The sequence below is a fragment of the Apteryx mantelli genome, unplaced genomic scaffold (genome assembly GCF_036417845.1).
Source record: "Apteryx mantelli isolate bAptMan1 unplaced genomic scaffold, bAptMan1.hap1 HAP1_SCAFFOLD_333, whole genome shotgun sequence".
In the NCBI taxonomy this organism is placed as follows: Eukaryota; Metazoa; Chordata; class Aves; order Apterygiformes; family Apterygidae; genus Apteryx; species Apteryx mantelli.
In genome coordinates this window covers 22236-47099 of record NW_027118686.1, presented here as the reverse complement: position 1 = coordinate 47099, position 24864 = coordinate 22236, and the positions used below count along the sequence as shown (strand labels likewise).

At 35.3% G+C, this 24864-nt stretch overlaps 1 protein-coding gene across 1 annotated transcript in view; it reads left to right on the top strand.

The window, feature by feature from the left end:
- Positions 1-471: 471 nt before the first annotated feature.
- The window catches only part of LOC136996297 (ubiquitin-protein ligase E3C-like), a gene marked incomplete at its 3' end in the record, with an annotated part of 45323 nt that continues 20930 nt past the window's right edge, over positions 472-24864 (top strand). Inside the window, exons 1-8 of the mRNA XM_067317231.1 lie at positions 472-648; positions 1385-1542; positions 2326-2558; positions 8132-8236; positions 9367-9454; positions 13036-13133; positions 16931-17063; positions 22164-22411. Of these exons, the coding sequence (XP_067173332.1) occupies positions 626-648; positions 1385-1542; positions 2326-2558; positions 8132-8236; positions 9367-9454; positions 13036-13133; positions 16931-17063; positions 22164-22411 (1086 nt within the window). The remainder of the gene's footprint in view (positions 649-1384; positions 1543-2325; positions 2559-8131; positions 8237-9366; positions 9455-13035; positions 13134-16930; positions 17064-22163; positions 22412-24864) is intronic.

The following is a 24864-nucleotide window of genomic DNA, read 5'->3' as shown; positions in this document are numbered from 1 at the left end:
TCTGATGCTTGGGGGTGTGTGTGTGTGTGTTTATACACACATTATTTTTATTACCCCCCCATATATATAACTAAAATTGCTACATAAAACAATAATTGCTTCTTGAATAAATTAATTTTAAGGTAGTTAATCTACTTTTAGCTAAGATTATTGTGTTTATTAATGTCAGATGAACCACAGAAGTAACCTATTAACTGGTTAGAGTGGTTTACTACATTAGAATTAAAAAAATTCCCAGAAAAATAACTCAGAGTTTAAGGTATGTTATATTTATTTAATGTGCGTTTAACTTTGTCATGTAATGCAGTCTTAGGTCTATATCACAGAGTTTGTTGCTGAATTAATGAAACAGTGTATTATGTGTAAGGATTTATGTGCTGCTTTTTCAAATTTGATATTTTCATCATATTTGTTTAGAACAAAAACTCCCATCTTGAAAAAATAAATTTGAATTGTTCATGTTACTTCAAAAATTCTTGACATAAAAGTTGTTATAGAAATACTGTGTTTTGTGGATACACTGTTTTAGCAGATACCATGTATTTGGTCTTTCTCTTTCAGGCTTCTTTATAGTTTAGCCTTTAATGCCAGATTCCTGAGGCATCTTTGGTATTTGATATCTTCAATGACTACACGAATGATTACAGGGTATGTATTATACCATTTCTGAAACTGAGTTTTCCTTAAAATAGAGCATATGCGGTGAAAAGAGAATGAGACAATTGGTGGTATGGTGATGATAGTGGAAGATAATTGAAAACAAAGCTCTAATGTTTTACTTGGTTTCTTTTTCACTGAGACTCTGATTTCATAAAATGGAGCAAAATTTGAGGAACCAGTCTGTTGTAAATAATTACAGGTTTTAAAATAAAACCTTTGTTTAAAATAATACAGATGTCTTGTAGTTTTTGGATTGCTTGCTGGAATCAATATAGTGAACACCAAAAATCCCAAGTACTTAAATTTTATCTCTTGTTGAGCACTTTGATTAGTCAAGAAATTAGTGGGAGCAGAAGCGTGCCTCTAGGAATAGAGGCATTAAATCTACAGATTTGTTCTGTGCTAACATGCAGATTATTTAATGTGTCTTTGCGCCAGGTGTCTGCTCTAAACCAGAAAAAATGTGCAGTCTGTAGTGGAGTTAACACTGAAGTTATATATAAGCTGATGCATTTCAAGACACTGAGATACTATAGTGACAAGCACCTATAAAGAATAATTTATTTTGCAGGGATAGGACATAATAGTTATTAAACTGAGAGAGTAGTCCTTGTTTTGTTTTATAACTACTAGTAAATATTTTTACTAGAATGCTGAAGTTAAAACTTTTTAAAAAAGTGAATATTTAATTATCGACCTCTTATTTTGTATTTTATATTTTAAGGTCTATGGTGCCACTGCTTCAAGTGATTTCAAGAGGCTCTCCAATGTCTTTAGAAGACTCTAGTCGAATTATCCCTCTCTTTTACCTTTTTAGTTCTTTATTTAGTCATTCACTTATTTCTATTCACGATAATGAATTCTTTGGTGATCCTATAGAAGGTGAGAGTTTCAAGCTTACTAAATAGCAGAACTTTGCAAAATGTTGTTGTGTAAGGCTGCTTAAATGATGAACCATCAGACTCTAAGGACCACCTACCAAAGTTTATGCTGTTCTGTTGCTTCTGGGTGATTCTCTGTCAATAAGCAAGATTGTTGTCCACCTCCTGCTTTTCTTAAAAGATGGAGATTCACCGCGTGATGGCAACGTGGCAGCTCTAGAACAAACATCCTGCTGTCATATCAATTTGCCCAGAACTGCTCAGCAGCTGGAATTTACAGCTTTAGGGCTCCCCGAGCAATGATTTGCTGACATCTGTGGGGAGGGCTCTTCTGGGCTGATATGCGGACAGTCCCCTGAGCGCTCAGCTGTCAGCTAGGTCTTTCATGATGATTGCATTTAGAAAAAAAGAGAAAAAATGATGGTCTGCACCTTGGGAACCCCTGCTTTACAGGGTCTGCTGTGAAAGTTCTTATTCATGATGATTTTTAATGGGTTAGTGAAGTGAGTGAAGTCCTTCTGAATTGGGTCTGTAGACTAACTTGAATATTAACATAGCAGGAGATAAAAAAGGAGAATATTGTAATTAAAATCACTATGGCTGCTGACAATTAAAAGAAATGATTGCCATTATAAATGTATACTCATTATCTTTTTTCTGATGTCTCTTTTCTCTGCCTTTACCTTGTGTGTGTATTAGAGTTTCTGTGAAATAATAAGTGTTTTTAATAGCAAAATGATTAGGAGTGGTAGTTTAAAGAAACATAAACTTGTGGTTTATGTAGTTGTAGGTCAAAGACAATCATCAATGATGCCTTTTACGCTAGAAGAGCTAGTAATATTATCACGCTGCCTTCGAGATGCATGTTTAGGAATCATAAAGTTGGCTTACCCAGAAACAAAACCGGAAGTTCGTGAGGAATATATTGCAGCATTCAGAAGTGTTGGAGTAACAAAAAATACAGAAATGCAGCAATGTATACAGACAGAACAAAAAAGATGGATTCAATTATTTAAGGTATGTTGTGTCAATTTTCAAAACTGATTAAAATAACATTTGCAGACTCCTCTCTGCTACCGATGAGAGATCGGGTACAATGGGGTTTTTTAATGATTAGACTTTTATCACAGTTGTTATCAGGACACATGGATTTTAGAAATTTGATTTTGGCAAATATGCCAATATTGAGAGTAATTTAATTTTGATAAATGTAACAAATTATTTTACTTTTTCGCTTTTGAAAAGTCTTAATTTAATTTTCCTGCTTCTCATGTTTATAAAGAAGTTGCTATATAGAATATAGGTTTTAATTTTGCCTCCAGTTCAGCAAGGTACTTAAACATGTGATTAACTTTATGAACGTGTAAAATTCTTTTTGGATCATAAGATTACTCAAGTACTTCAGTATTAGAGGCTTTACTAAGTTGATATTGTGCTGCATTGGTTTTGTTGCTGTCATACTAGAATATGCTGGTCCAGCTCCTTTTGGGCTTGCTGGAATACCAGTGGGGTGATGAATGAGGCTTAGCAAATGTAAACTTGATGTATGCTATTTCTAGGTATCTAGCAATGTATTTCTACTGGTTTTATCCATGGCAGCCTGTGGCATGAGTTAAGGGAAGCTGAAAATATTGGCAGGAAAAACCTAAGAATATAACTATTGCTGGAAAAAAGGAGAGTGCTTGACTTGTCATGAAAATTCTGCAGCAAACACATCTAGTCAGCTAAAATTGCTCATTAAAGAAGTGGGAGCAGAAGAAATGCATTTTCCAAATTGAATGCTAGATTTACAGTCCGTTTAATACTGGCGACCTCTCGCACACTAATGTTCAGTTCGAGTCATCAGCTGTCCCTTCAGGTCTTTTATCACTGCTTTTGTCAAGCTATCTATTTAATTGAAAGAAGTTAATTGAATGAAAATGATCAACTAAGCTTGTATTAATATTGCTAATGGAACTTTCTTCTTGGCCATGTTTGGAGAAAGATGTCATGCTAGACTTTAGGAAAGGCCCATTAAGGCTTGCACTTAACCTGATGGGCTAATTAAGGAATGCTTATTCATTCTACAAGTCTAAGATAGCCTCTATCCAGCCTATTCTGCCTGATTTTACAACACATTTCGCTTATGAGCATAAGCATTAATAGCGGTGAGAGTAACTGATAATGTTTTGATTGCGTTGAATACAGTCCTAATGCACCACTGAATTTGTAATTTGCAAAGATTGATCTAATATATGTTTGCACAATTTAATTTAATTACTTGTCTTTAAATTGCCAAATAAACTTTCGATTTAAAGGTCACAAGTGAAAAGCCCCAATATGTCTATTTTTATAAGCAAGGCAGCATGTTAGGGGAATTTTTATGTATGGAGATTATAACATACCATCCTGTATTTATTTTCTTTAGTTTATCATATTTAATCAGTCCTTTTACTAGCCTCTTGCATTTTAGATGAGTTTGATTGTATTTTGCTTTCATTCAGACAGGTGTTAAATCCCAATTTATTCTGTCTCACTTTGGCAGGCAGCTATTAAACTTTTAGTGGAATTGTCTAAACTTGGTGTACTCGCACGATTTTCGGGAGCCAGAGTTTTCTTCCATTAGCTGAATTACAAATGTAAATCTTTAAGATATCTTAAAGGCTCTGGTTCTACCCAGGAATGTAGCTAATAACAAAACTTCGCTTGTTAAAAATTCAACACAGCTAAATTCACCTTGTTTTATTGAGAAGACTACTGCATTGAGTCTTTCTGATGGCACCTTCAAGGTTGCTTTTTGCCAGTGAATGGGCAGTAATATCTTTCAACAAAAAATAGAAACAAAGCTGAAGTAATTTGTCATAAATTTAAGGTGTCAAAGGAGACGAGACTTTTCTTTCTTACACTGTGTCAAAGATGTGAGAGATTTGTCTCTTCTAAAGCTGTTGCACAGTGCCTGCTGAGAAGAAGGCACAGTTCTTTCCTGTGATCTATGCTCTTCATTTCTCATGCTTATTTTACATATCTTCTATACCACTAGTGTCTAATGAAATGCATTCCCATATATACAAATCTTGCTTGTGTAGGGTAATGGTAAACCTGAAATCAGTGAGACTGCTGACAGTAAGGTGTGCCTATTTGCAGAATCTAAGATTTGTATGTGAAAATGTCTTTATTCAGCAGAATATCCTTTTTTTGCTTATGATATAATATTGAAATAGTGTAGTTGCTGTTACAGATTACATAGAAGGACTTAAGTTATGAGTGCGTGAAAACAGGCTTTGTCAAATAAAAGAATTATTTCAGTATCTTGAATTCATCCTGTGAAGTACTATATTAAGATGCTATTTTTCCTGAACTTATGTGGGTTGTATGCACTTTGGGCATTTTTGGAAAGAAATCCCCATTTTAAAATTGTTTATTAAAGTGAGGCTTTCCTTTCAATAAAATACATATTTATGACAAATTTTACAAAGAAATCCTGAGTTTTGCTTGCTAGTGTTCTGCGTATCCATTATGTAGAAGGAACTCCAGTCTCACCTAATTTCATGCAGCTTTCTTGAAGGTTTCTTTAATTGTTTTTTAAACATTTTACTAGCATGGTCTTCATGTGGATAAGTTTTTTCTTCTGTGTGTATATATATATATATTTTTTTTTAGTATGGTGGTAATGGAACCACAGAGCTTTAGTGACTCATCTAAGTGTTACTGAATTTTATAAGGGCAAGGTGATGAAAATTCCTGTGTAATCAAACAGTTCCCTTAATAGCATTCTTTTTCTTTCTGTCTTTATTCAAGATCTTACTTCACAAACTGGGTCTTAAAAGGTCTTTTGTGTAGTATCTACACACAGAATCCTTTAGAAGGCCCATTAAACTCTTTGTTACTCTTGACACCTGCCCATTAAGACTGTCTTTCAGCAACATTACTTTGGAAAAGCTTTGTATATGTTTTTTTTCCATTCATTTTTCAAATGCTGTAGTTCTAAGTTGCAAAACAGATGTCTGTTCATAGCAGTGGTAATTTCCTTTAGGCTAGTTATTTAAACTTACACTGATTCCACTTAATTATGTTTTATATAGTGTTGGGCTAAGTTGGTTCTCTCTTGCACATATATTTAACCTTCTTTGGGGGGAATGCATGCAACCAGGCGTGACAGTTGTGCTTGTGATGGAGTAGTCATTAACTTGATATTGCTACTTACTTCTTTTTTTTTTTTTTTTTTTTCTGGATTGGAGGAAACTGCCAAGGAATATATTAGAACTGCAAAGGCAACTAATAACCATGATAAGCACATTTCCCCACCTCCCAGTCTTGTTCTGCAGATATGCATGAACTAATTTTCTGTTAGTCTGTTTTCCCATTTTCTGACTGTGTGGTTATAATTTGAGTTCCTTGTGAAGTAAAATATATTAAACCTTCATAGTGGTTTAAGCTGATATGCTCTGCTTTGTTGCTGGGTTGGAGTAATGGTGCACACATCATCAACTGCTATGGTTCGGCTGATGAGGAAAAATTTGTTAAACCACTGTTACTAGATGGCTTTCAGGTAAATGCTTATACTCCGTGTTGAAAAGGGCTTCCTACTTTTATTTAACACATCTTCATTTGTACATAACATTATGACAATTGGAACAATATACCTTTGGGACGAGTAGTAACTAATCTTTATTTTTTGTCTTGGCCAATATCTGGTATTCATTAAAAACATATGTTTTCTAATGGGCATAGCTGAAGAACAAATACTAAACTGATCTAGAATTGGAGCCAATAACCTGATTTATATAAATGGTTTTTGAATATGGACAGAGGTAGTATGATATTAGTAGGATCTGTTTTGATATCTAACATTTAATCATAAATATGGAATATCAGTGGAAGTTGTCTGTTGTTGATGACAGCCAACAGTTTGTTCTCCACTTGAATTTTGGTTTTGAGTTCTCATATATTAATATGAATTCCAACTTTCATTAAAAAAAAAACAAAACCATGCAGAGTAACAGATGTCAGATTGACCTAAGGTGGCAGTTTTCTAAGTTTCTTTTGGATTATCTTTTCCTAAATTGATGAGGTTCAAGATGTACCGGATCTAACTGGAACATTGTCCTAAACAATCTCTGCTGCTCCGTGTGTTGTAAGCATCTTGCTCCCCATATGTCAAATGAAGGTTGCAACTAGCCACCCCCGCACGTGTATTTTTAGGGCCGTAGGCACTTCTTATGCTTCTTGTGCTGACCACCATGAGATGCTTTACTAAGCATCCTTTTTCTGGAAACGGTGTTTTTGTAATCTGCTGTCAGACATTAGGGCTAGGCTTTCTCAAGAGACTCTTTTCTTTCTGTATTTGGTACATTGGACCCTTTAAGAATCATAAGGTAGGGTTTACCTAAGTTTAGGTATTTACAGTATAAACAACTGAGGTGGTAGCCACATAAGGATCTGTTTAGAAACAAGAATTATGAGGGTACAGTACATTTGATCATATTGGTAGCTACTTTTGGATGAAATGATTATTTTTTTCCTCTAGATAGCTTTGAAAACACTGACAAGATATTCATTGACAATAAAAGGAGCCTGTAGTGTCTTTTTCAAATGTAAAGTTCTACCCTTAAAAATATCTGCATTTGTTTTCCACATGGATAATCCCCGCAATGTCTGGTGTCATATATCATAAGCACACACTTACGATTTTTCTGAGGCAGTTTTAGCTGGAAATGCTTTAGGTTGTCAATGCAGCAACCAGAAGTTGCAGCTGCAATTTTTCCTGTACTGTAGAGATGAAACTTTTGCTGTTGAGTTCTATTGCTAGTTTAGTGCTTCTGCCTCCTCCCCCTGTACTTTCCAAAGTTGATGTTGGCTTTGGACAATTTCTGGTGTCTTTTGCCATTAAGGAGCGTATCCAATGATCTTGTGCTAGCTAGTTAGTTAAGATTACTGACTATAGGCAGAAATACCTGCTGTTTATTTGTTGACCCGTAAGGTTTGCTTAGTGTGGCGTGGAACATGACCTTTGTTGTCTCGAGACTGGAAGCAAAACTTCCATTCTTACAAAGCCTCTGAAAAATGGTCCACAGAAATTTAGGAGTTCTTCTGTTTGTGAACAAAGAAAACCTGCAAATCAAATAAATTCTGAAGAAGTCTTAGTTTTGGAATGAGAGGTAATAAAGAACAGAGAGATAGCTCTCTTCCAAAACATTTATCTATTCGCTCTTTCAGGTTTGTGAACACCTCTATAAGCAAAAAACCAACCAACCAAAAAAACCCCTATAAATGACCCAATTAGATGTTGTTTTATTTAAAGAAGGAATGTAATGTTGAAATGATTTGTTATATGCCTGAACTGGCATATAGCTTTTTAGATGTGAATTGTAGTCCTAGTTGTGGAATGAGACTTTAATAAGCCAATTTTTTGGATGACTTACAACTGAATGACAATTACTTATTGTATTCTAAGGTATTTAGGTATAAGAGCAAGTTTTTAACAGTAAATAACAATTTCATACATTATTGCAAGACTTCCTTAGGGTTTTACTTGTAGATTTGACTTTCTATTACATAATTTCATTCACAGTGCTAAATATATATTGAATATATGTATTTCTGACACCTAGGTCATCACAAACTTAGTGAAAATGTTGAAATCTAGAGATACAAGGAGAAATTTCTGCCCACCAAATCACTGGCTGTCAGAACAAGAAAACATAAAAGCAGATAAGGTAAAAGTAATATTCTTTTTCACATAGACTTATTGGTGCTGAAGCTGAAATAGTAAGGTGTTTGATTTATGACAATATCAACCTTTGATATGATGTTTATATTTATAGCAAGATGTTGAAGTTGCATAGCTTTAGTTTAGTTTAAAACCTGGAGTTATGTTGCTTATCCCTGTAATGTAGAGATTTTACACCTATTAAGAAACCTTTACCTTAAATCACATAACCTATCCAGAAAGTAGAACCTGCTCTACAGTGCAACAATGTAGTTCATCTCCATTTATAGTAAAAGAGAATGGGAAGCACACTGCATTTTTACACATTATAGTGACTTACTTTCTAGTTATTTTAAGCACTTTGCATAATAAAAATACTAAATGAAAGAATTCTTTTGTAGTGGAAAAAACCTTCAAAATTCTCTTTTCCAAAAATAAAATTCAGTAGCATTTTCTGTACTTATCTTGCCTAGAAGTTACTGTTTTCTGAAAGGTTTTGAACAAAATTACATTATTTAAGCTTAAAAATGTGCATATGCATGTAAAAGAAAATGCTAATATGAATGTGAAAATACGGCATTTGAATCACTGAAAATTTGAATCTGAGAAGTTAGTTATACCTCAAACTACCTCACAGTATTAGAGGTTTTGCTCTTAACAGTAGGCAGTTTTGCACAGGAATTCTTAAAAATAAACTCTTCTGTTTATTTTTGATCGTTTCCCATTTGCTTGCCTACTGTTCAAGATGCACATTTTTCTGTGAGTGTGCCAGTTCCTTAGAGTTTGTAGGTAATAGCGCTTACATACCTTAGTAGTAAGTAGTAGTAGTCATAATATGCTTTGCTGCCCTGATTCGTGTGAAAGTAAATCATTAGACATTTTAAAATTCAAACTCAGCTTCACTAGTATCTTAAAAACCATAATTTAATATACCATTGCATGGTATTTTTAAATAATACCTGGGCATTGTGATTGTTGTTAATTTGCAGCTCTGCTTTAAGGCACAGGTATAAGGAGGTAGGATTAGAACTTAAGATATTAGGGATTCAGACACAGACTCTTGGACTTCACAGTTAATGTATATACTTAATATGAAATTAGACAATGTTTAACTGTAAAATACTGTTAATAAATTAGGTTACCCAGCTGTATGTGCCATCCGCTAGACATGTCTGGAGAGTCAGAAGAATGGGAAGAATAGGACCGTTGCAGTCTACCTTGGATGGTAAGATATTGTCTCTGCAATTTTTGCTTTATGATGTCAAAATAATTCTGTGCCTTATGACTTTATTTTAAATCTACCTTTTTAGAGTACAGTTGAATAGTTTGTTTAAAAGCCAAAAACAAAGTAATCTTTTGTAATTTTGTGCTCAGTTATTTAAGAAACCCACACATTTGTATGCATGTACGTGTGTGTGTGGATGCTTAGTCTTTAACGTATAACGATTTTATTTTCTTTCTGGGAGGAGAGCAAGGCAGTACTGCACAACTTCCCCCAGACTTCTGCTGCTTTCACTGGCACTGAAGAAGTGAAATAACGAGGCATGCAAATGATATGTATTAAAAATATATGTATGAATATGTATAAAATACAGTTGCATAAGATATAAAATGCATAAAGCTGCATAAATTATAAAATGTTGAGCTTTTGCTTTTACAGCATATTGTGAAGAAACTTCCTTATATATTAAGCTGTAACAAACAAGCTTTAGGTAGTAAGTATTAATTACTTATAAATATTTTTTTATGACAATATTTTATAAATATTGTCTCTAATAAGTTAGAGCAGAAACTTATCTCCTTGAATCATTCAAAAAATCCAGACTTCATGAAACTTCAAAAGAAACATGAGAGAATCAGACCAGCTTAGCTATCAGCGTAAATGTATGCTAGTGTAGTTACGCTAGTATACTTTCTCATGTAGAAGGTCTATTTCTTTCTGCTTTTCAGACCTCTGCATCTTCACTGTTTTAGAATTTTACCTTGCTTATTTCACCTGAGTAAAATAATCATTAAAACACTAATCCCTATGAAAGAATTGATTAATCTATGAGAGTCCAGTTCTCTCTTTCAAGATGGTGTCATCTCCTTGAGTATCTGAGCAGATTCAGTAGATCTTGTACATATGAATTTGAATGCTGCCATAGAGCCCTATAGGATTGTCAGGGGCTTTTGCCAAGATTGGAGTCTGAGGGCTTATTTTAATGATAAATTTTATTTACATAGCTGTGATAGTGCAAGTTTACTTTGATTACTTTACTGGTCTGTTTAGCAGGTAACAATCAGTTGGTCAAGTGTAAGTACTCCTTGGAATTTTGAATCAATTTTTTTTCAGTTGATTTTTATCTCTGGAAGTTGCCTATTCTGAGTGACTGAGAAGGTGAAATCTTAAAAACAGAAGTTTTAGCAAAAAATGCTGAGAACCTGGACTAGTTTTAAGTGTCAGACTCCTACAGACTTGCATCCTGTATCTCTTACAGAGTCCATAACAGTAACCTCAGGTTCTTGCATTGATCTCCATGTCTTCCAGCTGCTATATTTCTTGGTGTCCTCCATCCACAGCTCCCCATGGTCAGACCTGTTCCACATTTTATCACCCCCAGATTCTCCCCACACTGCTAGTTTGCTAGTCGCCTTCCCCTCATACATACAGTATCCTCAGCTCTCTCCCTTGTCTCCCTTCCCATAATAGCACCAATTCCCTCTATTTCATTATTTACCTTAGCTTGGGCAATTGGTGAATAAGTAATGCACATGCTGTGGCTGATTTGGAGCTACCTGTGCTAATGTTGCTGGCTGACAACAGCCTTTGGGCTGGCTGTCGAGCAGACAAGCTGACACACTGAACAGAGCAGGTAAGAACTGAGCTCTCCTTGCTGGTTCTGTTATCAGGCCACTAAAGGAATTTCTCTCCTCCACCCACTTGTAAATATTCACAGAACTTAGTATTTCTGAATCCCCTGGTCCTCTGTCAAAGTTAAAATTAAGTTGGTTAGCCCCAAAGGTGTATTGGAGGGGAGGTGGTGAGGAAGAGTGACACATGTTCATATAAACCTCGTTTCCACAAGAAATCAGGCTTAAAAAAAAGGGCAGTCAACATGACTGCGTGAAAACAAGCACATAACAATGTGCACATCACTCATTTAATCCCTCTTGACTCCATATGGGTTAAAGCCAATTAGCATGAAAGAACTGCTGAATCACATATGGTCATGTTTATTTGTGCTTTTTCATTTACTTAAATGGCAGACTCTTGAGTTGTAAATGCTCTCTGTATTGATGACTCCATCCCATATTTCTCTCTAAGGAAAGAAGCTGTGATGGAGAAATGCAGATAAAATTGACTAATTGACTGGAATAATTGAACTGTCGAAGTCATGTACTAGTTTACCTTTGCTGTACATGCACTTTTTATTTAAAATGCTTTTAACCCTTAGCTTAATAGGTAGCATACGTTGACTTTAATTAAAAATGTTTACTAAGTAAACTAAGGGTGATTACAGAGAAGCATTTATCAGAAGTTCCAAAGACTTGCAATGTTGAAATCTGTCCCAAATGAATATTCATCAAGTATAGTGATATATTGGGTCGTGTCATGTTAAATTGGTGCTTAAAATATCCCTACTTAGAGTGCTGTGAGGAATTAAAAATACAGACCCATTAAATAATGAACACTGAAGTGATGCGCAGTTGCAGAAGGGCAGCAAGATACTAGTCTCCACAGGTAGATGCCAAAGGGAAAACTGAAACAGTCATTCTAAGCTTTTGGACTGAGTGGTAACATGGAGCATTTACTTCATTTTTATAATATTTTCTATAAACAGTCTATGTTCTGTGAGTTGTTTTTTCTCTAAAGGATGATTATTAAATACAAGAATGAAACAAGCTGTCTTTGGGTTTTTTTGAGCTAGGTGGGCCTTTAACCACAATATCTAGTAAGTGAGCAATAGCAGTGCTGCAATTAATAAATTTACAATCAGATATGTGCTCAGCAACTGAGTTCTTTCCCATTAAGCTACAGCAGGATTCTGACTTCTACTATGCATTACCTGAAGTTGAATTGTTTCATAGAAACTTCCTTTGTGGGTCTGTGTATAAGAAAGTCCAAAGGAACTGCATGGTAGCTTGGGAACCACACCGCATTTCATTTCTCTGTTGTGGCTTCCTGAACGTTTTTCTAATCCTCTTTTTTTCTTGAGCAAGTTATATAATTTCTTGACGTTCTTTTCACTATTTCTATAGTGACGAGAATTTAATACGATGACTGGGTCCCTGCTGTTGGGAGAGGAAACCCATTGAAAGAAATGTTATCTTTCTGTTGAGTTCGTTAGATTTGGCTTAGTTTTGGAGCCTAAAATGGCAAGGTGAATGAAAGTAGTCTACGTGGTTGAAAGCACTGTACATTTAAACTGTTTTGATTATTGGGATGAGGATATTGAGTATTCTTATGATGAAGATCATAATTATTTACAACTTTTTAATTGTCTTAGGTCATGTAATTTTTCTTAATTGAAAAGTTAAAATTTCAGTCATAAGAAAATAATTTTTTTCTTCTGAAGAAGATTAAAATGCAGGAGTACCTATTTTTATGTACATTTTGTTTTCAGTATGTTTTCACTGCTTACATTTCAGTTTGCCTGTTAGAAGCTAATGTTTAAAGAAAGATATGTCTTAGTGTTAGTAAATAAACTATTTTAATGTGTGTATTTTTATACAAAGTAAATTGAGTTACTTGTTACAAAATAAACTGCTTAAAAAAAACCCTGTTCTTTCCAAAATTTTTAAAATTATTATTTCTATTTTAAGTGGGTTTGGAACCAGCACCTCTTTCTGTATCTGAAGAACGACAACTTGCAATTCTGACAGAGCTACCTTTTGTAGTTCCTTTTGAAGAAAGAGTAAAGGTATCTAATTTCTAATTTAATGTGCGCTTGGCTTTTAAGTTTTGAATTTTTCTGTTTTCAGTAAGTGTAAAAAATAGCACTTAGCTAAGTAAAAATTAGATTGTTTCTCTACAGAAGGGATGGCAGACCACACTTTTTTTTTTTCCCCAGTGTTTGCATGGCAACTGCAATGGAGAACATTCTAAGATTACTTTTCTCTCTTTTTACTGTTTATATTTCTCTTTTCATTGTAAGTATATTAAAGTTAGAAACATATATTCCACGATAAAGTTGCCTGAGAGTAGTAGTACCATTATAGTGAACTTCAGTTCTGATTCAGTGATTGCATCCTCCTGTGGTAAGCTAGCTAACTAACTAGTTGGGTGTCTATAATAAACAGATTGCAAGGTCAAGACTTGAGACTTTTTTGTGCAGTGAGTGAATTTACTCAGAATGAGATGATGGATGTCCGTTTTGGGAAAATAATGCCCAGAGATTCAATTCCTGCATTCATAGCTGAGTAGCTGAACTTTAAATAGAGTATATAGTTTACAACTTGCAAGATTCTTGTATTATTTGATTTGCTTTTGAATGTTTTCTAGATTTTAAATATAAAATTGTTAGGTCCATTAGCTGTTCCCATTTGCATCATATATTTTTTAAAAGCTATTATTTTGTTACCCATAACAGAATTTTCAAACTACTTTTGTTGTCAACAGTGCTGATTAATTAAAAACTACTCCCTGAATCGTCTTGGAGATGTTAAGTTACAAGACTCCATCAAGAGGATGAAAAATAGTTCCATAGGGAAAGTAATCAATATTTGCCAAAAAGACAGTGACAAATTCAGTAGAAAAGGATTGTTTCTTTTGGGCCTCCAAAAAAACATCTTAATGCTGTATGGCAATATTGAACTAGGAGTACAGCCAAAGAGTTGGAAGTGACCTCAAGCAGGGGTCTGTATGTCACAATTTGGTCACTGTCTACAGCCTCCAGACTTCTCAAAGCTATGTTAAGATGCACATATTTTAAGTCTCTGGAATTCACAGAGCCTTGTTTTATTATATCACAAAAACTGAAAGTTGGCTTCTCATTTTGAAGGTTTAACATCCTTTTAATCAAAAAAATGGATGACAATTTGGAGAGAAGGAAAAAGCTACAGTCAGAAATGTTATAGTCTTGGTCCACTTCAAAGAGGAGTTCCTCTTATCACTGCTCTTTGGACCAAATAGTTCTTTTTGTGTATTAGTGGGACAGGAATCATTTTAGAGTCTTCTACTTCTTTCAGAACTGTTCCTACAAAGCAGCTCCCAATAAAGGAAGAAGATACCTTATCATGTATTGTTCCAGTTGCCATATTGCACTGTAATTTAATGTGATAATACAAGTTCATGCTGTTTCCATGTGTGGGTTGCTCCATGTGTCCTTTCCTTTTCTGACTTTCTGGTGAGATTTTTACCTTGAATTACCAGGTATTAGATACTCTCAGAAGTGATTACTCAGTCCAGTTTCATGTGAGGCTTTCTAGCATGCTGACCCCAGAGCTATTATCCCCTTCAGTTTAAAGCAAATTGGTGTGCAGCATCAAATACCTTGGTCCTCTGTGGGAAGCAATCACTTGGGTTTTATTTCCTCCTTTCTGAGTCCCCAGTTCAAAATGCCTGTAGATAATTGGAGTAGGTCCCATGAGCCTAGCTGCTGGTGGGATCCCTCTTATCTAGAGGGAGTCTTTTCTCACTGTCTTTATTCTGAACTAAGGATCAGCAATCCAGAAAAAAGTCATTGTTGTTAGATTTCTCCAAGGCAAGGTGTCTCTTCTAGAAGAGGTGCACATTTGTGTTTTTGATTAATCTGAGCTTTCAATGTGTGTAAGCAGTGCAGTTCTTACTAGAGCACCTAGATTTAATTTCTTCTAACTATAAGTTTTTCATCTTTTATTAGCTACTGGGACCTTACCAGTGCTTGGTAGTGCATTTTTGTGCACCCAGCAAACAGCCTAGAAAGGGAAGTGACCGTGTCCTTTCTCTTCCTCAGATGTTTTTGTAGTGCAAAACTGTAGCGCGTACTACAGTCAGCATCTCTTGCTTTTCTGTCTGCTACTGTTAAGTCATTGTAAATGCTTCAGTTATACACTGGGGTATATATTTCAGGATTTCAGAATACAGTGTATTTCAGGATTTACTTATGCATGTACATATACACTCCAGTGTTTAGGAGTCTAGTTTCTATATCAAGAAGAATTTTGCCATGAGATATACCCTAAAAACTTTCTTTCTATCTATCATTCATTGTGTAGCAGTGATTATGAAACTACCCAGCCATATACTTCTTCAGGAAAGAAAGTGGTGGTGAACATATTCTCATGTCCTCTTCATAAAAAGATGATGTCCATGACTGTGTACCTTGATGTCACAGAATCGTAGAAGAATTTTGGTCAGAAGGGATCTCTGGAGGTACTCTAGTCCAACTCCCTCCTCAAAACAGGGATAACTTCAAAGTTAGATCAGGATGTTCAGGGTCTTATCCAGAGGTGTTTTGACTATGATCAGCAATGGAGATTTCACAGTCTCTTTGTGCAACCTGTTCCGGTGCTTAACCACCCTCATACTGAATTTTTTTTTCTGTATTTCCAGTCAGCATTTCCCTTGCTGCAACTTACAGCTTTCTCTTGTCCTTCTGCTGTGCACCTGAGAGAAGAGTCTGGCTTTGTCTACACTATAATCCTCTTAGTTGGAGATTGTCCTCTTCGCCACCTACAGTTGTCCATAGAAAAAGTAGATTTGAGACCCCGCTCTAGCTTTATGTCTGTTCTTGTCAAAGTTTCCTCTTTCACTGTGAATTTGTTAATGCTTTTCTTCTCTAAACTTCTCTGGAGACTCTTGCTTAATCTTTTTAGTTTTGAGAGCAATCTGTGATACTATTTGGAGATTACATCCCTTATAAAATTTGCTAGAGTATTTATTGAATATGGGAAAGATGCAAGAAAGGATGTAGTAAAGAGACTCTTAGTCCCTGGACTGAGGATATATTGAACATTATTGTACATTAGGCAGAAAAAAACATGCTACAGTCTGGCATAGAAACACAGTTAGCTACAGTTACTCTTCAGGTGAACTGTGATAGGTTCTTATTATGAAGGACAGTGTGAAGTTCTGTTTGTACTTTAGCTAAAATTATCTTTTTGGAATCGGTATGATGCTCTGATACTTCGTTTAGTATGGTGATACTAAATGAACACAATATAAATACAATGCAATACAAATACATTATATAAATATATTTATAAATATAAATCAATTGTAAATACAATAATAATGCTCTATTTTGCTTTGAATTACTTGCCCACTGTTATCTGAGGGCAGTACTGATACCTAATTTCTTGTTACTGGGAATGTTCCTAAGCACTACAAAAAGAACGAAAGAATGTTTCCTAGTACGGAGGGTTGCCTCTCTGTGTTCAAAATACTCGTGTGACTTTTCCCCTTTGTTTTGGAATACTTTGCATTTCAGAACTCTGAAAGTTAAAGAAAACTGGAATGATTGACACTATGTGTGTGATGTCCCTCTTTATGTAGAAAGAATGGAGGATGATATCTTAGCATGAAAGAGTTTTTGCCTGTTTCTGTCTGTTCCCTCTCCTTCCCTTCCCTGGGATCTATATTATATTTCTGCAGCTTGGTGACAGAGAGGACAAATCACTTGAAAGTGAGTTCCCAAAAGCAACCTTCAAAGGACAGTAATATTGGTGAATAATCATTTTTCACTGAATGTTTAGATCTTTACTATGACTTGATTTCTCTTTCCACTCATTTTAACAGATTTTTCAAAGATTGATCTATGCTGATAAACAGGAAGTTCAAGGAGATGGTCCGTTTCTGGATGGGATTAATGTCACTATCAGAAGAAATTATATTTATGAAGATGCTTATGATAAACTTTCTCCTGAAAATGGTAGGTTTACAATGAAGTTATAAACAAGTTGACGATAACATACTTAATCATTCTTACCATATCATTACAGATTTGCTCACTTGAGTAGAACATTAAAAGTGTATCATCTGTGAAGTGTCAAAGTCCTTATAAAGTAAAAAAAAAATACACAAAAAAACCCTTCTTCAATTCACATAATGTAATTCTCATCCAGATTCTTTCTGATTATTGCAGTTTCATTCTCTTTAACACACCTTTCCTTAGTTCAGACTTATATTTTATGAGGCTTTTCTTCCCATTTACTTGTCCGAATAGCCATATTTTGTATATTCATCCATATAGTTCATTAGATATTATCTGCTTTGGTAATCAGTATCAGCAAATCCTGTATGCAGCCTAGACATTTTTGCTTGGTACAGTGTGACTGATAAGGTAATGCAGTGCACTAGTATGTATTCTGCTACATGGATGTATATCATACCTCAGTATGGATTTGTGCAAGAACAGCTGCCCCAGAAGCCAAAATTCCAATCTGCCTATATAAAGTCCTTGTTAATTTTATGGTATTTTTATGTATAAAAAAAATATTGGCCACATACTAGCTAGGGTTACTACATACATACTAGGGTTTTACTAGCTGAATCTCACTTTATATGCCACCTAAGTTCCCTCCTGGAGAATGGCCTAACTTTGAGAGGAGAAAGAAAAGTGGCTGGTATTGGTTTGTATAAAATTACTGGAAATTGTACCTTTTCTTCTTTTTTGCTTTACTCTGATAGAATTAAAGATAGTATTTTTTTTGTAAATGGGATTTCTTTCATTTAATATCTGTGTTTAAAACTGGAAATACCTAAAAGAGATGTGGACTCATTTGTCAAAAATTTTAAATTAAGTACAAACAATAATCAAGTACAATACTTTACTTCAAGTAAAGAATATTTTTGTTTTATGTAAGTTTAGTTTGACCTGCTAACTGGTTTGTTCAAATAGAGAGATGAGTTGGAATCAGAAAACACAGAAAAGATGAGCCAGCTCTCCCCCCACCCCCCAATAAATGAATAAAAATGCAGTTCGGAAGCTGTGGTCTATAAGCTTTTGAATGATACAGTGTCAAGTAACAGGCAAATCAACCCATTAGCTTTATAGGTAAGGTGTTGTTTAATAATAAGTTAGCTTTAAATGAGAAACATGTTTTGGTGCTGTGAAGCAGTCAGCATAATTAATGTGGTTTTATTAAACTATGAAAGCAGTTTTAAAACACAGGTTTCCTAAACTTAACCTACAGTTTGATGACCTAAGCGCTGGGATGTAATTCACCCTTTTTAGCAAGTTTACAGAAAGTAGCAAATTGGGGGAAACAGTACACTAGAAGGCCAGGCTGCTATCTGGAAGGACCTCGCAGACTGAAGAAAAGGGTTTACAGAAACCTCATGAAGTCCTGTACCTGGGGTGGATTTACCATATGCAGCAATACAGGCTGGGCACTAACCGGCTAGAAAGCTGTTTGGTAATAAAGGACCTGGGGTTTATAGTGAACAACAAAGTGAACAAGAGTCAGGAGTGCCCCCTTGATGAGATAAAAGCTAAAAGCATACTGGGCTGTGTTAGCAAGAGCAGAGCCAGCAGTTTCAGGGAAGTGATGTTTTTTCCCCCTATTCAGCACTGATTAACTGTGTCTGATTTTGGGCTTCCCAGTGTGAAAAAGACATGCAAAAGTGAGGCCAGGAGAAGGCCACCAAAATGATGTAGGGGGCTGGAGCACCTGGTGTGTGAGGAGAGGCTGAGAGAACTGTTTTGTTCAGTCTAAGAGAGAAGACTAAGGGGGGATCTTACTGCTGCCACTGCCTAGTGGGGCATTGCAGAAGCCTGTTTGCTAAGGTGCGGCAAGGGAAATACTGATTGGACATACAGAAAAAAAAATTCATAATGAGGTTGGTTAAGCACTGAAGTAATTGTCCAGAGAGGCTGTGGAATCTCCATCCTTGGACAACTCAACTCGATCAAGGCCTTGATCATCCTGGTATAACTCTGAAATTGGCCCTGCTGTCAGTGTTGGGATTTTGTACCATATATGAGGTCTCTTCCAACCTAAATTGTTCTGTGATTCTAATATGGGTTCCTGTGTGCATCTGAATGCAGTTTGAGCCATGAGTAAAATACTAATGAGCTAGTATATAAGGAACATCTGTACTTTCTAACACAGCTAGATTCTTAATTTTTATATTTATCTGATTATATTTAGAAATAATAAATGTCAGGCCTTTGTTTAGCAAAAAGAGCTTTAGTATTAATGAAATTTTTATCTGAGGAGCAGATCTTGATCATGTATAATAACGCATATATGTGTATATAGTTGCAGTAATGTTTTCAGGCTTTGCTTAGGGGAAAAAAACCCTGCTATACCCATAAAAAGGTGACAACAAGGGAGAACCCAGAAAGCTTGTAGCAAGTGGTTGAATGTAGAATAATCTAGGTAAAGCTTTCTCTCTCATCAACAGGAATAGAGAAGCTTTAGTGGTAATTGGCCACTGAAGTCAGAAAATCTGTTTATGTATGGTGTGTCATACGCATATGCAGAAATATGTAGTGTGCTATCTGGCGTCAAGCAAAACTCTAAATTAGAAGGTTTGTTTCTTTCTAAAAAGCTGGTATTCTGAATCAGTATTTTGTGAAATAATGTTAGCTCTGGAGTAGGTCAGGCACCATGTAGGAGAGCAGAAAAGAAGAAATTCCTGAAAACTACAAGACGCAATTTCAAGACTATGGTCTGAATTGATTAAAATGGACCTGGGAAATGAAGTATGCAATAGATGAGGTCTTAGAATTGATCAGGAGAGGGCAAAGAACATGGATTTGGAAGAGGCAGCCAGTTTGTCTATAGGTACTCAGAAGAGACCTGTTTAAAGTTAATGTGTTGGTAGTACTTTAACTGAGATCATTTACAAAAAAAAGTTTAGGATAGTAGAAATGTATTAGGCTGGTTCTTGTGGATTTGTGGGTTTTTTTTGTTTTTGTTTTTGTTTTTTGCTATCTTATGTCTAATAAGGTGCAAATTCTTCCCAGTGGTTTTTTTTTTTTTTCCCTGTGATTGCAGTATTCCATAATAGCCTCTGATGGACTTCAGTAACAGTTTAGTTACATTGTAGCTGTATAAATTATTAAATTGCAGCCTTTTCTCAGAAGGGGCACTAATTTAGGGGTCCATTATTTACCTGGTCACCAATTTGTTTTAGGACCATTTTTCCCTCCTTGCTGTAAATCTGCTTGTCAGTACACAGAGGAGGAGGCAAATAACTGATTTTCTTCAGAAAGCTCCAAAAAGTATGAAAACAGCCTTTCCATATGTGCAAATTTTAACACTAATGTTCAATGTCTTGGGAATCTCCAAGCAAATAATGTCTGTATGCTTGAGACTCTCTCTTGCCAGTTCAACTGTGTTCTATTCTCTTGTTTTGAATGGAATATTGGACTTTTTGCAAAGTCTTTGTCTGAAAATGGATGTCTCCAGTTGGCAGAACTTTTATGCCGGAGAGCATTTCACTGTAATGAAGGACTAATGGGTAATTTTTAAAAATATCTGAGTGTGAAACTTCTGAAAAGACTGGAAAGTTATTAGTAGATCTAGCTGCATTCAGTAATGGGAATGTGGAAGTGTGACACTCCGGTTAAGCAGAAATGCTGTTGCTACAAGATGCTGCAGATTATTTCATGAACATCAGCTGTACATCCATAGTGTGTGCATTTATACTACACATGGAAGCAGTATAAAGTTACATTGTTACTGTTTTATTATTGGTTACCTTACTTGGAAGCAAGTGTAGTCAATGTAAGGTTTAAATAAAAGCTAGTTAGATCTTTAGAAGCCTTCAGTGAATTGAGGAAAAGTCCTTCTTCCCAGTTACGTGGATGTATTTCAGGGACTGAACGTTGCTTGTTCAGAGCCTTGCATGGGAATAATTCTGAAAGAGAATCTCCAGTGACTTGGGGAAAAAAAAACCCTTCCGCCCTGTCTCCTGCCTGTCTTGCTGTCATCTTTCTGCTCTCAAACAGTTGCTAACGTTTCCAGCAGGGAGTGAAGAAGCCTGTCACTTCCACAGGCAGCAGCAGGAATTTAAGATTTTGCAAGAAAATTAATCAAGCTAGCAAAACACCTGGCACTGGTCAGGGGCTGGGAGCTCCCCGTCCTGGGTGTCTGCCTGGGCCCTGGTGCTCCACTCGTCCCTGGGAGAGGTGAGCGGCTCACCGAGGCAGGCAAGTCATCGAGGGAAAGGGGCAAACCTGAACAGCGAGCTGGAGTGGCTCACTGGAGGGGCTCACTGGAGGGGTGAGACTGCAGTCAGAGCTGGGGAAGGGAAGCAGCAGGTAGTGGTGGGTAAACGGAAAGTGGGAACACTTCTTTGATGGTAACAGGCTGAGAAATTGTTCTAGCTGTTTCATGATACTTCATCCTTGATGTGTGAGGAAGGCAGGAAAGGAGGTTCAAAGGAATATGAACAACAGATATCACACAAGCACATTACAGGGTGTGTGTGCTCATGGTTCAAGCAGACATGCGTAGTACAGTATATGCAAAACCTTAAAAAAAAAAAATATATATATATATATATATTTTTGTGTGTGTGTTTGTGTGCTGTCTTTCATGGTTCTCTCTAGGATGGCTGCTGACATTCCACCTCCAGAATCTCTCTCAAATAACAGTCTTTATGATGGTCATCCCCTCTATGGGAATGCACTGCTTATTAACAGTTCCTTCAAACTGGAGAAAGTTGAACCTTGCATTCACAATATTTTGTATAAATACAAATTTCAAATTAATTTTAATTTTATTTAGAAATATTTTGTAGGATTTTTTTTCTTCCCTCATTACTGTCTTTCTACTCCATCTTTTGAGGACTCTTACAGCAAGACCCATTGTACAAAGTGCATTCCACATGCTGAATATTGAAAACTGTCCCCAAAACTCAAGCCAGTAATGGATTTCTGCAAAATTACTATTTACTACTTCCATTTTTAATAGAAAAATAGTGCGTATACGTTTGTATATATAGTTACATGTGTTTTTTATCTAAAGAAACTTCAAACAGATAGTTGTATTTGAGTCTTTCTCTCCTTTCTCTGCAGAACCTGACCTAAAAAAGCGCATTCGTGTTCACTTACTTAATGCACATGGCCTTGATGAAGCTGGTATTGATGGTGGTGGAATTTTCAGAGAATTTCTGAATGAACTGCTTAAATCGGGATTTAACCCTAACCAGGGATTTTTTAAGACCACCAATGAGGGACTTCTTTATCCTAACCCTGCTGCACAGATGCTCGTTGGAGATTCTTACGCCCGACATTACTACTTTCTTGGAAGAATGCTTGGAAAGGTAATAACACTATTGTATAAAATACAATGCTATAACAGAATAGAAATTTTTCAGCAGTGCTGTTTTTTTATTTTTTATTTTTATTTTAGATAGAGGTAGGTGGAAAACCTGATCATTTTTCTAGACCTGAGGAAAAACTTTTGGATGTTGGATCTGAGCATTATTTCCACATATTATCCAAACTTCTGGTTCATTTTAATAAAATTATATACTTATTAATATTCAAAGGGTAAGGAGAATTTGAGACCTTAACTGCCAGTTGAGCAAAATGTGTACATGTCTGTTTTGTGTTTATCCTCTTGCCTAAAGTTAATTTAATTGATTCCAATGGAATTACTCTGTGTGTGGTTATTTTTTAATATAGAGCCTTCTGGAGTTTGATTCCAGTTAAGTTTTCATCATTTTGAATATATGAAATTAATATTTACAGAAACAAACAGTTTCCAGTTGCCATGAGGTACAGTTATGGCTAACACTTAAAATTTACTGTGATCATTTACCATATTTATGAGCCATGTGCAAATTAACTTTCACTAATTCTGCTTGGTTTATCATACATTTTGCATATTTCTTGAATTTTAATGCTTGGTATTTTGGTTCTGTGGAGATTCTAAGACTAATACACTCCCATTGAGCTAGATGGAAAATTAAAAAAATAAAAGAGAAACTATTACAAACATTCATTACATTTGTTTTGCTTTTATGGCCAGCTCTAGTACTGAGGGTATTTCTTTCTGAGCCCTTGAAATCAGTTTTTTGGCTAATAATTGAGAAACGAAGTTTGGAATACAAATTCCATTTCAGAAAAATGTATTGATTACTACTTTAATATCTAAAACTGAATGTATTTAAGATGTCAAAGTCCCATTTAACTGCCTGAAATATTTTGGAGCCTAAAATCCTATTGACTTGCAATGAGATTTAACATATAGCTGGACATCCTTTTTTAATCTAGCTGAAAACAGTTTAAGAGGATGTTGTTGACAAAGTTGAGTTGCTGAAACAGATCACTGCTCTTTAAAATTGCCAGCTGGTTGATTTAGATTAAACTGCCACTTTGCAGGCAACTTCTATGCTAGCATCCTAGCTATTGCAACATTCAGACTTGTAAAATAATGAAAATTTCAAATCAGCTATTTCAATAAAATCATCTTTGAAGGATGTGTCTGCTCCTAATGGGAAGTGGATTCAGTGCTAATAACATATAAGGAAGTTTGTAACTCTGACCACCTTTATAGATTCAAGGCTTCATTTCCTTTCTGCATCTATAGATTTTTGGAGTGGGAAGGTGAATGCTCCTGTGGTATCGCAGGAGAGTTGCTTCATTCCAGAAATGGCTGGTGTTTATCTAAGAATGAGGCAGGGCTAAGTTGTCTGAGGAAAGTTTGAAACGTTTTCAATGAAATAATTGTGGTTCTGAATCATTAATTTTTTCGATCAAAGCAACACATTGTCTTCTGTAATTGGACTTCAAATGTCAGTGTAAAGACAGGAGTCGCAAAACATGTTTTATCCCCCCCCCAGAGCACTGCAAGTATAATTTTGTTTTGTCTTTTTAAAATCAGAGGATCTATTATTTAACATTTTGAAAGCATAAATTGTTTTTGTATTTGCAGTATGTTTACATAAGGTATGAATTGACAGTGTTATTTAATAATTACCTCTACCCAGGTGCACAGACACCTTTTTACTGGTGTATTTAGAGAGCTGATGAATTAAACAGAAAGATAAGGCACGACCATACTATTCAAAACCTGCTGGTATTGTGGGTCTTGGTTGAGTTATTTAATATGCACTCACCCATTTTCAAAAATGTGTCCATTTTGTGCTTTGCACAGGATTATTTGAGAGCAATAGTACATTTTCAAAAGCCCCTTTGTAAACAGTATAGATATAATGCAAAGGAAGCAATCAGGCATCCACAGCAATTTCTTATTTGTGGAAACCAGTATGTAAAGAGTGCTGCCACCAAAAGCTCTTGCTTAAGAAGTTTTAGTGTTATCAGAAAACAAATACATTAAAATATAATAATTTACATAAATTCTGTGTCTCCTGGTAACCAATTCATATTAATATCTAAATGCATTTGACTTACAGTACCTTAGATTTATATCTAATTGAGGTTTATTTTTTTCTCATCAGGAAGTTTTTAACAGCTTGACATCTTTTATGTTAGTTGATAGGTTAATAAATAGAATTATCTGACAATTTAAAACTTGTTTTTAAAAATCACATATCTAAAAGTTATTTTAACCATACATAAATTACTGACTATTTAGGTTGTATTTTTATACAGTGAAGAATTTGAAATCTGTAAAATGCAAGTTGTATGGTTGTCCATACAACTTCTAGTGATCACTGAATGAGCAAAGGTCTTGTAGAAATAATACCATGTGATCATGTAATTGCATATATTGTCTGAAACCATTCTTAAAAAAAAAAAGAAAACAGCA